Source organism: Emys orbicularis, chromosome 3 (assembly GCF_028017835.1).
Source record: "Emys orbicularis isolate rEmyOrb1 chromosome 3, rEmyOrb1.hap1, whole genome shotgun sequence".
Taxonomy (NCBI): domain Eukaryota; kingdom Metazoa; phylum Chordata; order Testudines; family Emydidae; genus Emys; species Emys orbicularis.
Genome location: NC_088685.1, coordinates 77,739,027 through 77,756,294, shown reverse-complemented (window position 1 = coordinate 77,756,294; position 17,268 = coordinate 77,739,027). Strand labels below are relative to the sequence as shown.

At 39.2% G+C, this 17,268-nt stretch overlaps 1 protein-coding gene across 1 annotated transcript in view; it reads left to right on the top strand.

Moving 5' to 3' along the window:
- FBXL4 (F-box and leucine rich repeat protein 4) overlaps window positions 1-17,268 on the top strand; it is an 80,061-nt gene that overhangs the window by 44,128 nt on the left and 18,665 nt on the right. The window contains exon 6 of the mRNA XM_065400652.1: window positions 8,399-8,612. Coding sequence (XP_065256724.1) covers window positions 8,399-8,612 — 214 coding nt within the window. The remainder of the gene's footprint in view (window positions 1-8,398; window positions 8,613-17,268) is intronic.

Here is a 17,268-nt window from a genome sequence, read left to right as displayed (position 1 = left end):
TTACAAACGAAGTACAAGATAAGAAACGGCATATGGATATACAGATGGGGGAGTAAACAGTGAGACAGTATTGGTCAGCATGAGAGAGAGTGTTCTCTGCACACTAGCAGCCTAACTGTTGTCAAGTTTTTAGTAGGCATCACAGCAAAGGAGAGTTTTGAGGATGGATTTGAAAGTGGATAATGTGGTGGCTTTGCAGATGTTTATGGGGAGCACCTCCCAATCATGTGGGATAGCATAGGAGAAAGCATGAAGGTTTTCGTTTGAAAAATTAACAAGTGAGCAGTAGAGGCTGGCATCATGGAGAGGCGAGCACTGAGAGTTCAATAGTTAATGAAAGATGATTGGTAAAAGTGCTTATTAACTGTGAAGGCCTTGAAAGTGAATACAAGTTGGTGCTGTAAAGAAGGGGGAGCTATTGGAAACATTCAACGAAGAAGGTAATGTGCTCTAAGTGACGGGCCAGAAACATGATTTTTGTAGCAGCATTGTAAATAGATATGAGCGGGGCAAGATTACAATGGTATAGACCCAGTATTACATGGAGACGGTAAAATGATTAATAATGCAGAAAAGGCAGAAGCGAAGTCTTCAATAAATAGTTCTCTTCAGTATTTGGAAAGTAGGATGAGGTACTCATATCATATGAGGACGATAAAGTATTTTTCAATCCATTAGTAAACAAGGAAAATTTTAAACATAATTTACTTAGAGATAAACATTTCTAAATCATCAGGCCAGGACAACTTGCACCCACCGTCCTAAAAGAGTTGGCTGTGGAAGTGTGAGGGGGGGTTGGTTTTATGAACTTGCCTTGGTACCAGTAAGATTTTAATGCTGAAATCTAACAAACCAGATTTGCCAATTTTATAAGCATTAAAGCCAATATTAGAATGTAGCCTAATAAGATAAACCCTCTTTAGTGAATCCAGGGAGCGTTAGTTTACTAATTTAACACTAGGTTCTTTTTAGGTCAACTTTCATGTTGCACAGTATTTCTCGGATGAGGACACTTGGCTATTCTTAACCAGTCAACAATTTATTAATTTTCCAAGAACCACATCAATATACAATCAGCAGTTCACCAGTCAAGTGTAGATACAAATCAATGTTCTAGATATGTACTGAGCATGCCAAGACAGTCCCATAAAGCAATTGTTATAGACTAGGATTGAGGCTGAGAAGTTATAGGCTCAGCAGGAACAATGCACATCACTACTGGCACTCTTAAGAGTATGGTCCCTGTCCTCAGACTTTCAGCACAATTCGTTTCTCAGAATTGCGTTGTAAGTCGAAACGGCTTTTCCCATAGGAATCAATTGTATGAAGGGGGGATTGGTTACTGAACTAAGGCTTGATACACTATTTTCACCACAATAACCCAGATTTTTGTACTAAATGAATTATAGATGACTAATGTTGCAACATCAATGTATTTACTGTACACTGTATTTTGTAAACAGCATTCAAATAAACATATAAACTCCCATACGCTACTCAGAATGCCGGCAACACAGGCTCAGAAAGCTGGGGAAATGGCATGCATGCTGAGCCTCAGCCAATTACTGTTCAAGCTTTCTGATTGGCTGAGCCCGGGGCCGGGAGCCAATCAAAAACAAGTGGCAACCCTACATGGCAACAAGCTACCCTGCTGCCTCGAAGCCAGTCAGAAGCGACTCCTTCCAGCTCCATACCAGCACGTATAACACAACCAGGAAGTGATTTCAAGCAAATTTTATGCAAATTGAGCATCATAAGGGTGAAACAAGCATTGTAGGGGTGAAACGGGCAGTCAATTGAAAAGTGTCGTAAGTCCGAGGACTCCCTGTAGTTTGATAGTTTAAATTTGTCCCTTTCCTATCAAAGGAATCACTTAAAATTGATTTCTCTCTCTCAAGCCAGTTTACTTGGACTTATAAAGGAGAGCACGCATACAGAATTAGTTAGTTCTAAAGTATGGTTACTTGAGGTCTCACTAAAGAGTGTAAATTCAGCAAGACAATCTTTAGTTATTTATATTAAAGATAGAAGGAGAAATACAGGCTTTAAAATCGGCAAAGAGTCCTGTGGCACCTTATAGACTAACAGACGTATTGGACCATGAGCTTTCATGGGTGAATACCCACTTCGTCGGATGCATCCGACGAAGTGGGTATTCACCCACGAAAGCTTATGCTCCAATACGTCTGTTAGTCTATAAGGTGCCATAGGACTCTTTGCTGCTTTTACAGATCCAGACTAACACGGCTACCCCTCTGAGTCTTTCAAATGAAATCTCACCACTTCTCCCTATCTTGGTAACCCTGCGACAGGGGAATAGTCCTCTCCGCAGGGCTTACCTGGGCATTAGTTGTACTTCTGGATTTTGCAGTTTACTCTGGGGTCCCACATGGATGGTGATCTTCGTTTTGTATACCTTGATTCCAAAGGGCAACCCTCCAATTTCTATTGGACACTTTCTGCTCTGTTTCTTTGCTGCTTCCATCAATATCCAGTAGATGGCATTGGTGTGGAACAAGTTTGTTCAATCATATTCTTATCGGAGGGTGTTTGTTTGATTCATTTCAAAGATTGTATTTCAGCACTAGCCCCCATTAATTGCAGTTTTCCCCCTTTGTAAGCAGTTTATTTTAATTCAGAGTTTTACTCTAGTCCGGTGTCCACCTCTCTTAATGTTCTCTTTCCTTCTTGCACCATACAACTCATGCCACTTCTACGGGGAAACACTCATTCAGAAAGAATACAAAGAAAGTCCCCTACTAAACCTACTGGACATGGTCCATATGTTCTTTGATTGTATTAAGCATTTCACATCATTTAGGTCTCTCAAGAGAAGATACTATCCACATAGAGAGAGAGAGAGAGAGAGATCTGACTGACAGGGCAAACGAATGCACAGTTTGGGGTGAAGGCAAGGTGGTTTGGATTTCTTGGGGTAACAAACAGTTAGACCTATGTGACCTTCCGTTTTCTGGGTTTCACAGCTGTTTTCCCCACCCATCTCTTGATCCACTTGGATTGTACAGTGGGCCACTTTGCCTAGAAAAGCAGGGTATTACTTTGTTTGGTATCCTTTTGAGACTTTTTTCAGCTACATTGGGTGGGAGAAAGAGACTTTGTCTGTATGTAAATTATGAGAAATTCTTGCTCATAGTATTCTCCTTTAGCTCGCTTTTTGGTCTCTCTTGCTGGGGAGTGGAACTCATAACCTTAGCTGATCTGTAGGTCCTTAGACAAAGTGTCTCACGTGATGTGAATCATTTTCTCACTGTCTTTACTTCTTAGGTGGAGTTCAGTAGTAGGTGGGTCCTATTTGGGGATAAACAGAGGTGGATAATTTTTCTTAATTTTGAGGGCCATAGGGAAGTAATAGTTATCAGTCATTCAAGGAATATCTGTTATCTATACTCCTTACAATTGATAAGATCTCTGGCCTGCTGATCTTAATTTTTAATAGATCTTGGAGTACCTTGGCAATACCAGGAGACTGGAAGAGTGCTAATGTTGTGCCAGTGCTCAGAAATGACAAGTAGGATGACCTGGGTAACACTAAACTGGTTAGCCTCAAATCAGTCCCAGAAAAAATACAGTTACGAACACCAGAGTTTTGAACTGACCGTCAACCACACACCTCATTTGGAACCGGAAGTATGCAATCAGGCAGCAGCAGAGACCTAAAAAAGAAAATACAGTACAGTACTGCGTTAAACATAAACTACTAAAAAAATAAAGGGAAAGTTTAAAAAAAAATTGACAAGGTAAGGAAACTGTTTCTGTGCTCATTTCTTTTAAACTAAGATGGTTAAAAGGTGCATTTTTCTTCTGCATAGTAAAGTTTCAAAGCTGTAGTAAGTCAATGTTCAGTTGTAAACTTTTGAAAGAACAATCATAACATTTTGTTCAGAGTTAGGAACTTTTCACAGTTACGAACAATCTCCATTCCCGAAGTGTTCATAACACTGAGGTTCTACTGTAGTGGAAAAGCTGATACAATATTCAATTGATAAAGAATTACAGGATAGGAATATAATTAATCACAGTCAACATGATTTTATGGAAAATAGGTCTTGTCAAACCCGGTTTCATTCTTTGATGACACTACGAGTTTGATTAATAAAGATAACTCCTTAGATGTGATATATTTAAACGTTTGTATGGCATTTGACTTAGTACTGCATGGCATTCTGATTAAACAGTTAGAACTATACAATATCAATAAAGCACTCATTAAATGGATTAAGAGCTGGCTAATGGCAGATCTCAAAGAGTAGTTGTCAGTGTGGAGTGGTCATCAAATGAAAGTGTTTCCAGTGGAGTTCTGCAGGGATTGGTACTAAACCTGATGCTATTCAACATTATCTGGAAGTAAATATAAAATCACTGCTGATAAAAATTTGTGGATGAAAAAGATTGGTGAAGTGGTAAATAATGAGGACAAGGCAGTCATACAGAGCAATCTGTATCACTTGGTAAGCTGGACTTCAAACAAAATGTATTTTAATGCAGCCAAATGCAAAGTTATACATCTAGGTACAAGGAATGCAGGCAATACCTACAGAATGGGGATTTACTGTAGGTAAAGCATTGACTCTGAAAAGGGGTTAGTGGTCATAATGGACAACATGTGCTCCCAGTGCAATTCTTTGGCAGAAAAGACTAATGTGATCCATGGATGCATAAATAGAAATAGTGAGTAGGGGTAAGAAGTTATTTTACCTCTGTCTGTGGCATTGGTGGGACTGATACTGGAATACTGCATACAATTCGGGTGTCCACATTTTAAAAAGGATGTTGAAAAATTAGAGAGAGGGTGCAGAAAAGAATCACGAAAATGATTTAAGAGTTGGAGAAAATGTCTTTCAGTGAAAGACAAAGAGCTCAATCTGTTTAGTTTATTAAGTATCTTCACAAGGAGAAAATAGTGGGTACTAAAGAGCTCTTTAGTAGAAGAAGGCATAACAAGAACCAGTGGCTGGAAGCTGAAGCTAGACAAATTCAAATAGAAAATTAAGCATTTTTTAACCATGAGGATTAAACTAGAACAAACTGCCAAAGGACGTAGTGGATGCTCCATCTTTTGATGTCTTCAGATCAAGAATGGATGCCTTTCTAGAATATATGCTTCAGTCATACAGGTTATTAGGCTCAATACAGAGGTAACTGGGTGTAATTCAATAGACTGTGATATATAGCGGAAGTCGAATGAGGTGATCTAATGGCCATTTTTGCCCTTAAACTCTATGAATCTATGACATGGTCCTAGAAAAGCCTACTTATTCTTATTTTTAAGTCATCAGTGTTGAATTTGCTAGGTGGTTGTTTCTCATTACAACTGTAGTGTATGTGAAAACTGCAAATGGGTAACAGGTGTTTACCAAAATCGGATTTTACATAACAGATGACTCTACAGAGAGGCACTGAGGTTGCTCAAAAAACAATTGAAGAGGTTTAGAAAGGGACCTAACTAGGGTTCCATCCTAAGCACCACATTTGTACAGCTACTTTGTTGACAAGCACCTCCCATAATGGTGGGGCTCCTCCTTCCTTTTAGAGGGCTGTGGTACTTCCAGTCCAAAAGGAAGGTGCCTCATTTTCCCTCTTAATCCACATATTTCTTGCACTAACTAGTTAGGGGAAAAGGAAATAGACTCTAGGGCCTCCCCTTTCGTCTTGCACGCTAATGGAAAAAATGAGGAAGAAGGGGGCATGGAATAGGGAGAAGGAGAAAGTGATGGACAATGAAAGCGAGAGTGAGGGAAAAGGAGAGGAGGGTGATAATGTAAGGTATGGAATAAATGAGGGAAAATGACTCATTGGAGAGAAAGAAAGGGAAGGAAGGGTGGGATGAATGAGTGAATGGCTAGATTAGACTTTGCCAGAAAGAGAAGGCTTGGAGATTTGATCGTTTAGACACTACATGAAGGAACCAGGGAGTTCAAGTGTCATATTGTTTAGGATGCTTGGAGCATGTCCCCCTGGATCCTGCTTCTCTTAAGTGTCCAGCTTCTTCTTAACCCTCAGCAAGTTTAGCAAAAAAAAATAATAATAATAATCCTACTTGAGCCAACACCTGTTCAGCAGCAGCAGTATGAGCCTTGCTGTAGAAAAGGCTCTGATAACTTAAAGCATTTTTCCACTATATCAATTAAACATGTTCAGGAGACTTTAATTGGCTTGATGCTAAAAATGTCTGAAGCTATGGCAGCCTTAACTGCACTAGGCTTTTCATGGTGCAACTGCATTAGTGCTACCACCAATGGGAATATTTTTTCTAAAATACTCTAAAGTAGACAAATTTCCAAAGCAGGCATCTGCCCCCTACTTACAGGGACTCCATCACTCCAGGAAGCACTGGGGTGGGCTCAGCTAGTCTCTTCTGTTGGAGAAACAGTTGAAACTTAGAGAATATTAAAATATATATGATTTTATGCAATATCAAACTTGTAAACCTTGTGATTGATTTACATTTTGAAGGTTTCCTTTGCAATGAAAAGGAACTATGAGCTTACTACTCTTTTAAAGAAAGCTTAGATTAGATGGAACAGAGCTTGTAGAACTCAACAGACCTCCAACATAAGTTGTTGTAATGCATGCGGAGACCCTCACAGTTTCTAGGTGTTTTGAATATTTAGTCTCTGATAGTTTAAACCTTTTCACACCAACCTACTCCTGTGGATTAGTTCTCCTTGAGGATTAGTATATTGTAAAACAAGCTTTAAATTTTTACATTGATCATTTGACTTATTTGTGGACAAAACGAAATAGAACAATTTTTCTAACAGTGATGAAACACTAGTTTTTCTCAGATCCCCTAGCTTTCAAATGTCTTATCCAGTTAACCTCAAACTTTCTCTCTCTCACATTTTTCTCATGGGCAGAGACTTACTTCAGGCAGAAAGTTGTAGGCCAATGTCAAAATCAGAATTACAGTGGTCATTTAAAATTGTAACAAAACAGGATCTCTGTTATATTTGGTTGCATTTGAAGTCAAGAGTAACTGGTAAGTCACAAGAAAGGAACAGAGTTCAACTTTCACTTCCTAAACTTAGTTTGCAGGGCTGGTAGTAAGAAAAAAAAAAAAAAAAAGTTTGTAATTTAAACAAACACAACACCTTTTTTCCAAACCCTTTTCCCAGTAGAGTTGTGCTTTCGGGCTGCTCTAGTAAAATTAACTTACCACTACCAGTAATTAGTATCTTCTTCTCTTCTTACCTTTGTTAAATGTAAACCTTATTGCAGGCCCGCCGACAGCAATTCCGGGCCCCAGGGCAGAACAGTCAATGGGCCCCCACTGGTGCCCAGCGAGCTGCCAGCTGTGCTGCTGGATGCACTCTTCCGACACGGCCAGGGCTTCTACATGCACCTGCCTCACCCCCGCCACGTTCTGCTGCTCTCCCTCTTGGGCAGGAGCCCAGGCAGGGAGCAGGAGGGAGCCACTTTTAACGCCGGCCCCTCTCGCTCGCTGCTCTGCAGCCTTGCCCGGCAGCTACCAGAGAGAGCCTGGCTGGGGAGGAGGTGGCTTCTGCTCCCCGCCCGGGTCGGCTGCCGGGGACCCCAACACCCGAGCCTGGGCAGGGAGCGGAATTCATCTCCCTAGCCAGGCTCTCTCAGGCAGCTGTTGCACAGGGCTGCGGAGCAGCATCTCAGCGGCTGGAAGGGGCTGGTCCCGCCCCTTCCACTCCTGGCATCTGGGCCATGCATTGCCCAGGCCCGTCCCTGCCCCGCCTCTTCTCACCCCCTCACTCCTCCCGCTTCCCCCAGTGCCTCCAGCATACCCCCAAACAGTTGGCGGCGGACGGGAGGCACTGGGGAGGATGAGGACAATCTGATTGGCGGGGCCGGAGGGACCTGCCAGTGGGTGTCCCACCCAGGCGATTTAAAAGGGCCTGGGGCTCCCAGCTGCTACCACGGCAGCAGTGGTGGCCACGGGCCCCAGGCCCTTTTAAATCGCCCGGACCCCTGGGCAATTGCCTTCTTTGCACCCCGCTGTCAGCCTTATTGTATGATTCATTGGAGAACACCAAAAACTATTCAGGATATGCAACATGTTTGAGTGAATGTTGATGGAGTAAACATAACTTTCGGAATATCTTCACTTTTGAGTGCTTGATCTCTTACCTTGACATCAAATTGACCCATGATTTTTTTTTAGTTTTTTTGCCATTTAATAGATTTCCTCAGGTCTGTTACAATCAACTTACTTTAGCCTAACCATGCATATTTTTAGTTTGCAGATTAATTTAACAGTATGTAAGTAATGCAGGTTGTACATTTTCCTTGCTAAAAAAAAACATTCTTCAACAGTATCCACTTGTTTTTGACAGTGTTCCAAAATTTCCACAGAAAACTATAATTCCCCCCCCCCCCTTTTAATTCATATAATACATGCTTTTTACAGGTTCCTGAAAGTTTGTGGCTCTGAACTAGTGCGCCTTGAGTTGGCTTGTGGCCATTTTCTCAATGAGACTTGCTTGGAGGTCATTGCTGAGATGTGTCCAAACCTTCAGGAATTAAATCTCTCCTCCTGTGATAAGCTACCACCTCAGGCTTTCAACCACATTGCCAAAGTGTGCAGTCTTAAGCGTCTCATCCTTTATCGAACAAAAGTAGAGGTAGGAACAACTATTTTTAACCTTTACAACAAGTATTTTGATTCCTGCTAAAATTGTAAGTGGTTTAATTAACAGTTAACAAATTAAAATCGTATGAATAATGCAAATAAAAAATGATATATTTTGTGTTTACCAAGGTAGTTTCTGGATTTTTAAAAAATAGTAGAAATTTACTTTTTTGGTCACTTTATAATCCATATACAAAACTGGTGGTCTTTCCTGACCTTTCCAAAAAAAAAAAAAAAAAAAAAATTAGAGTACCCTATTGAAATCTTAGTAACAACTCCTTACTGTTACAAAATATACTGGAGTGCTACTAGTACATTTCAAAATATCAGACCATTAATTACAAACTGCAATTGACAAAATAAATGAGCAAATCACATTTTGTGATGTACCAATCTTGTTTAGTAATTAATTTGCTAATTATCAAAAATCACGTATCTAGAAGGAGTTACTAATAAGTAAAGTTCTACTGTATTTTTTTATTGTCAGGTATTTAATTTAGGTATTGGACCTGAAATATTTTTAGACAGCGTTTTCACATATAATTATCCCCATTGCAGTTGAGTAGTTCTATAAAGTAAGCAACACTGCCTAATTCGTGTTAGTTCCCATAACAAAGGTAGTGTCACATTTTTTAGGGCCTATATCACTGTCTTTGTATTTGTTTTTATGTTTGTGATTCTCTAAGTCAGAACTCATTTTCTAGTCTGATTCTGACACTGTGCAGCTATGTCCCACTTCTTATTCACACCACATTGTAAGGTTATAATCTAGCTCTTTAGCAATACCCCTTAAACCTGCATGACCTTAACCCAAGAGACCAGTTTAAACAACTAAGCATGCACAGCATTCCAAGTTGCTCTATGTTTTGAGCATTGTAATGAACAAATGAGAGAAGGGAGGTGTGGGGGGGAGGGAATTTGAACACACGTATATGTTCCAACTTGACCAAATTCATCCTTGGCATTAGACAGTGGAACTCTCACTGAAGTCAGTAGGAGTGGTACCAGTTTATGGCAGGACTACATTTGACCCTAGTGTTAACTTTACACATATTGAATTGAGTTTGTTCACACTTGATTTTCTTCAATGAGAACTATAAAGCAAGCCATGCTTGAAGTTCCTAGCTTCAGTTGTTTTTTTAAATATTGCGTTTGCATAACTCCGTTTGAGGAGAGGTGATAAAGGGCCACCGAAATGGAGGAGAGTAAGGGAATGAGTTAGGAAAGGGTGGTATTGTGGCTGTGCTATTTGCATCCTGCCAGAAGTGCAAGTTTTTCACCTCTAAACTGGATCAAATACAGCTAGGCTTGGAAGGGTTAGATTTTTATTGGTAAATCTTAATTTCACCATAGACACAGACTAACAAAAATATTTATATTGATAATAATCAAAAAATGCAGATAGGCAAAGTAAGAAAAATGCTGTTTGAGAACTTATCAGAGCTGGTTTTAAGAATATTTACTTTGTATATTTTGACATGGTGTTACCAATTTGGGTTTTAATGGTTATAAGGCTTTAACTTTTTGAATCTCAGCGTCTCCTGTCAATGAATAATTGACTGACACCCCCTGTTGCCTGATAATACACATTTTTAATTATGGGGATAATACAAATAAAAAATGCTTAAAATCCATAATTTTGTGCAACTGTGAATTTAAATAGATAAAAATAGGAAAAAAATGCTTAAGAATAAACATCGATGTTATCCTTCAAAATTATATTATAACCCCCAAATTTTGCCAAGCCTAAATACAACATATTTATCTTGCATGTATGTCCAGGAACCATGGGACTTGTGTTAGTGTCCACTGCAAAGTCTCTGCATGAACTATTAATTTTCCACTAAGGTGGGGTTGGAGACACTAAGGCTAATAACGCTCAGTGACTCTAATACACCTCTACCCTGATATAACGCTGTCCTCGGGAGCCAAAAAATCTTACCGCGTTATAGGTGAAACTGCGTTGTATTGAACTTGCTTTGATCCACCGGAGCGCGCAGCCCCCCTCCCCCGCCCGGAGCGCTGCTTTACCACGTTATGTCCAAATTAGTGTTATATCGGGGTGGAGGTGTATCTTCATTGAGGATATCTCTTCTGAGATAGTTCAGGATTTCATAGCCACTATCCCAGGTAGTTTCTGGCTCAACTTATTTATCTGGCCACATTCTTCACTGGTGTTTGCATTTGGGAGTGGAAGTGGGACAACTGAAAATTTTACCCATGTCATCGGCCAGGTGTGGTATTCTGCAGTTTCAGGTTGCAGTCCTCTCCATTTAGGACTTATTTTGATGGTCCACTCTTGGAGGTTAGTTGAACTCTGAGTGTTTCTGGATGGCTGTGAGTGGAGATATTTTCCCAGCAAACTCAATATATTGATGGCTTAATGGGACAATATATTGATCTTTTGTACTCAAACATTGATGAAATGCCCCTTAAACATTGTCACCTTCTAAGATTTGTCCCCACCCCACCCCCTTATTTAAAGTACCCATGAAGAGGTATGGATTGGGGTGTCTACAGAATACTGACAAACATCCAGTTCTATAGATCCTTCATCTGACCCATCCAATGTTTTCAAATGTTCTACCTAGTATTTTCAGTAGAGATTGGAACGTGGATGAGAGTTCAGTGGCTTAAATTCCATCTGGATAAAATGAGAGATGTTGGTAAATTGGGAGAAGGAATTATATGGCAGGGGTTATATCTGCCATTTTAAAGAAAGGTATGTTTCCACTATTTATTACTATAGTCTGAGAGTAGTGTTGGACCCCTAGCTGCTGTTAGATGATCATTTAAGACTCATATATGTCTGATGAGAAGATACTAATACCTAGCTCATATATAGCACTTTTCATCCATAGAGATCTCAGTGCTTTAAATCCCCATTTTACATATGTGGAAACAGAGGTAAATTGACTTGCTTCTTGGTCACCCAGGAAGCCAGTGGCAGAGCTGAGAATAGAATCCAGGTCTTCTGAATCCCAGTTCAGTGCTGTCTGCTAGACCTCACTGCCTCTCTGAGATTGCAATAATTTATTTTGGATGCAAACCACTTGCATGATCCATACCTTTGTTACAATGCACTGCAGTAATCTAATTTTTACTGTATGTGGGACTACACCATATATCAACTCAAGAACTGAAGCTAGTGCAGAATGCGGTTGCTCACTTCTTATGTGAAATTTCTCACTCTGAGCTCATGATCTACACTGGCTGCCTGCTGGTTTCTGGGTGGAGTTTAAAGTGGTATTTTTGATTTATAAAGTTCTAATTGGCTTGGGACTGTCTGTCTGAGAGACCATCTCTCTTTCCAGACCATATTGCCACAGTTATGATCAGTGGATGTGTGTGAGCCAGAATCCCTTTTATTTAGAAGAGATGGAGCTGCTAAGAAGCCTTTAGCTTTGGAATTCATGCACCACTCTCATCTTCCATTCCAGAATAGCCCAAAGCTGTTGATCTTTGGGGCATACTTCAAGGCTTTTGGGAAGGAAGAGGTGATCTGAGGGCAGGGATCTGTGTGCCAGGAAGCTAGTATTTTGGGATGGGGTGGCTTTGTTCTTTTTCTAATTTAGGTAGGCTGATGGCTTTGCTTTTGTTTAGATTAGTGTGATTGCATTCTTAACATTTAGCAAGGTGCATTGAGTTTTGGATGGGTGCTCTTTAATAAATGGTGAATAAGTGTAGATAAGAAATTTTGTCAGGGTCTGACAAAGCGTGTTGTAGTTTAAAACTAATGTTTTGGTTCGGTGCCAGAAAGGGGCATACAATTGAAGTTGCATAGGGAGCCATAATTTGTGTTTTGGAGGTCCATCTGAATATTGTTACATCCCTATTATCAGTCAACATCCGGTGATACAGTAATCAAATCTTAGATACTTAAATAGATCTTCGTTAATTTATGGAATGAGAGCTGTGTGTTGAAGTGGTTAATTACTACTTTATATAGTCTTACTGACTCTCTTGTTCCTCGTTAGCTAACATTTAAAATCTGAGATCAGTTGCTGTGGAATTGTAAAAAGCTAAGGTATGATCTGAAAACGACAGGGAATTGTATTGTTCCTGGCTAAAGTTTTGTGGAATGTAATTCCAGATAAATTGTTAAGATTAAGTGTAGAATTGTCTGAACTAAGTATATGCTAAAAGATCACTAGAATTGTTAAGGTTAGTTTTCGTGACTGTCTTTTTCTATATGACTGTATATGTAGGTAGTTGAAAAGAAATTTAATTTAGAGGCAAACCTACCTATGTAGACTGTCCTATTTTGTGAGTAGTGTGTAGATGCTGGTCACAAACTATTTACATCACACAAGGTAAATTTTCTAATAAATTACATGAACTAATCAGGCAGGAAACTTATATGTTACTTATGGTATAGGAAGTCATTTATCAACTCAAATTTCTTAGCCTACAGGAGAAATACTTTCAAGGGGTAAATAAAATGAGGATGAAGATATAGCACTGGCACCAGTGTGCAGAGAATATCAATTTATGAATTAAACTTCAGGAAGTTTTATGACTAGCACTAGTGTGTCCAATAAAAATAAAAAAGTTTCTGTGTGTGGCAGAAGTACAGTGCTGTCTTTTTATAAAAATGGCCCCCTTTTAAACAAATCTTCTACTGCATTTACCATAAGTAAATTTTCCTTCAGTATTTCTCGAGTTTGAATTGGCGTCTCATTATACCAGCTGCTGTACAAATACACAAAAAGACATGGTTCCTGCTCTGAAAAGCTTATAGTCGAATCTAAGGCTAGGTCTACACTAGCGGGGGGTGGGGGGATCGACCTAAGATACGCAACTTCAGCTACGCGAATAGTGTAGCTGAAGTCGGCGTATCTTAGGTCGATTTACCTGGCCATGAGGACGGCGGCAAGTTGACCGCTGCTGCTCCCCCATTGACTCCGCTTCCACCTCTCGCCGCGGTGGGAGTTCTGGAGTCGACGGCAGAGCGATCGGGGATCGATTTTGTCACGTTTACACTAGACGCGATAAATCGATCCCTGATTGATCACTACCCGCCGATCCGGCGGGTAGTGTAGACGTGCCCTAAGATGCAACAAGTGAGCAAAAGGGTAAGGCGTTGTTTACATTCAAGGTTTTCTGCAATTCCCTTACTGCCACCCTAGCCGTGTTGCGGCTCCACTAGTGCTAGGAATAATTGAATGCTGGCGTTTTTACCACTGAGTCATCTAGACTTACTCTGAGATAACTGTTGAGACTATGAGGCAGACAGGAAGATATCAGTAGTATGTTGCTCCTAGTTTTTGTCAAGAAGCTTGATGTTGAGATAACAATGACGATGTTACCAAAAGTCCCGCCTTATATCCATGTCACAGAAAAGGACGTTATAAACTAAATATTTGCCCTTCCAGCATCTGGACTAACCCCTCCCAACTTCTCACCCCCAGCAGGAAGCCCCACCTTACCTAGAGAGGGAAAGAAATAGGTTTTGATGTCTGGTGTGGAACCCCTAAACCAGTGACATAAGTAGCAGCATCCCTAGAAATGATAAAGAACTGCAGCTAAAAACATGAAAAAATCCAAAATGCTGAGAGAGCAAAGAGCTGTTCAGAGAGACTTGTTAAGGAAGAGGGGATATTTGTAAATCTAAATGTTAACTAAAACACCCAATGTTCTAATTGGAGATGCTCTTACCCAAGCCGCAGCTAGCTTCCTGAGACCCTCTTTGCCTAGGAAAGGTAGGGCAGAGAGTGGTGACTAAAATGGTTAATGGAATGAGTGGAACAATATGACAAGATTGCAAAAACTAGAATAAATTATTAGAACATGTTTTTAAAAAAAGGAACTTGACTCAATTATTCAAAATTAGGAAGAGATAATAAGAGATGATCATTCCCTCTCTTACCTCATTGTACACTGTGGGACAGTCAGTAAAATTGAAGAGCAGTAAAATTAAGTCAAATGAAAGGAAATATCCTTTCATACATATGGGCAACTTACAGAATTTACTGTCGCAGAAAAAGTGAGCATTAAATATTATATGAATAACACTTGGCTATGCAAGCAAAAATGAATAAAATATTTCAGAATTCAAGCCATAAATGAATTTGCTGCAATCAGAAAGGAATCTCTCCTTACATACGGCTTTGCATAAGTGTCTAAGAACACAGTGAGAAGAGTGGTCATTTTCCACTGAAGCATCAGGTATTTGCCACTGTTGAAAGCCAAATACTGTATTAGAGAGATCAGTGGTAAGGTGCAGTATGACAAATTCTGTGTTAGTCAATGGAGATCTTGGAAATATGCTTAAATAGCACAATATACCGAAGGATTCATTGTCCTCGCTATACTTAAGTTTATGGATTTTGCATGCCATTTCATGGGTCTGGACATGGTCATTTAGCTCTGCCTGGGAATAAGTGTAGTGCAATTAGTTCTCTAGTGGTACCTGTCTTGGATTGTCTTCAATAGCATGTTTTGTTTTGTTTTTAATTTCTGTGCCTTTAAAATTAGAATAGTTGTACTCTGTTTGCTATTCTAGGTATTATTCAGCATTACACATTTATAATAATGGTCATCATAATAGTGAATAATTTGTGCGCAAAGCTGTGGGTGATGGTTCATGATTTGTTCCTAATGTAAAAGTATAGAATTTGGGGATAAGATATAATAACAATATAATAAGATTAACGATATATTATACAGTATGAATATAAATCTCAAATCTTATTCTCAGTGTTCATGTTTTTCCTTGAATGAATAATGTGTGTTTGTGTTTAAAATCTTTTCCCACTGTTTCTGAATTAAAGATTTTGTTTCTAAGGGCATCTCATCAGTTTCAGTGTAGTGGAGAAATGGTTAGCGTTGGGAGTTTATTATTTGTTTCTCATTATTTGTATTTGATCACAGTATGCTATGCAAACATATTCGAAAACAAGGTTCACGTCCAAAGGAGTTTATAATCTATGGTCCTGATCCTGCAAATACTTACAAACGTAAGTAGTCTCATTAACTACTCAGGATCAGGTCCAAAGTTTACGACGTGAAGCTCACAACACCCTTGTGTGTGTAGGCATTCTTATTTTCCACATTACTGCATAGTGAGGTTCAGTGATTTTGCCCAAGATCATACAGGAAGATATTCTCCGTCCTGTGCCTTAAGTATAAGACTATCGTTCTTCCCATCTAATGAAAAATATGATATTTCCAAAATGCCCTTTAAACTTATTGTAAATTATTTGTTCCTAAAGCCTGTTAAATTCTGAAAGTGCTTGAGTCAATTTGTAACTTTGCCCAAAGAAGCTTAACAGTAACATTTAAAAAAAAAATTATATTCTGCTAACTTAAGACCACCATTATGCTTCTGGGATTTTTGTACTGGTGGTCTTGGTATTTGCTGATACATGTCTCTTTAATGTTTATTCATTGAATACTCATTCATAGCATAATTTCAGCGCTTACTGGCACTGATGCATTTCAAGTGCACAATGAACAATGAAAGTATTATTGTGTGAAATAGTTTGACAATACACATCATTATGATTTGGGCATGAACATTATCTTGATCCAGTGAATATCTGAAGTATTCTGTAGCCAAAATTATATTTTAGTTAGATACCAAATCCACAATTACAAATTAGAAAAAATTGTGACAGCATCCTTGTTAATTAAATATTTGTAGGATGTAATGTGAGAGTATATATTTCATTTTACAAGATATTCTAAATACTTTTGTAGGTTATGAGTGGTGAGACAGCAAAAGTTTTCATTTTTACTGCGAATACAATTTTATAATAGTTGAAATATATGAATTCGCTAAATTAAAATGCCTGTACAACACACACAAACTTTTTTTTTGTTTTACATTTAATATGATTATAATACTTATGAATGGTTCTCAGTTGGCAGAAAGGCCTGGTGCAACTTGGAAGTTTCAGCAGCTTGTGGAGGGGGCAGTTTGGGCTTACGCCACTGGCATAAGGCATGAGAAACATGTTTTCTCTTGTTTTTTCTTAAATGGTGAGCAGTTAAATAGGTAATATTGACATTAAAATTTTTCTACTTACATTTCAGAGTTAACCCATTTACCTGAATGGATCAATTAATACCTCTTAGAGCTATTGTTTCAGGCTGTCTTCAGATTTAGTCAGACCTAATTAAATAGTTTGTTCACGTTTTCAAGGTTATCTTTACAGCCAAAAGGGTTGTAGACAAACAAAAATTAATAAAAGCTGCAGCATAGTTTCATAGCAAGAGGTGGATTCCATAGGAAATAAATCAATCATGGAATTCATAGGGCCTGAATCATGCCCTTGGTGTCACCCATATGACCCTACTTAAGGCTAATGGAGCTGCCCACTGTCACTAAGTCCCTAATCTGAAGAGGATAGATGGGGATTACACAGGCGTAAATAAAGATATAATTTAACCAGCAGAACAAAACCAAAACACTGATACCTGGAATATATGTAGAGATCACAACGGCTGTTGAAATAACTCAAGTGTTACCTGGCACTTCTGTGGTGCTAAGTAATTACAGAGCACGAAGGCACCTATTACGTATCACAAATATTAAGATTCAGATTATACCCAATAGCAGGCAGGCACATGTTTGGTTTTAGGGCCCTGTAACTGTGTACAGTGATAAATGTAAATGGACTAGATGACCTCCTGAGGTCCCTTTC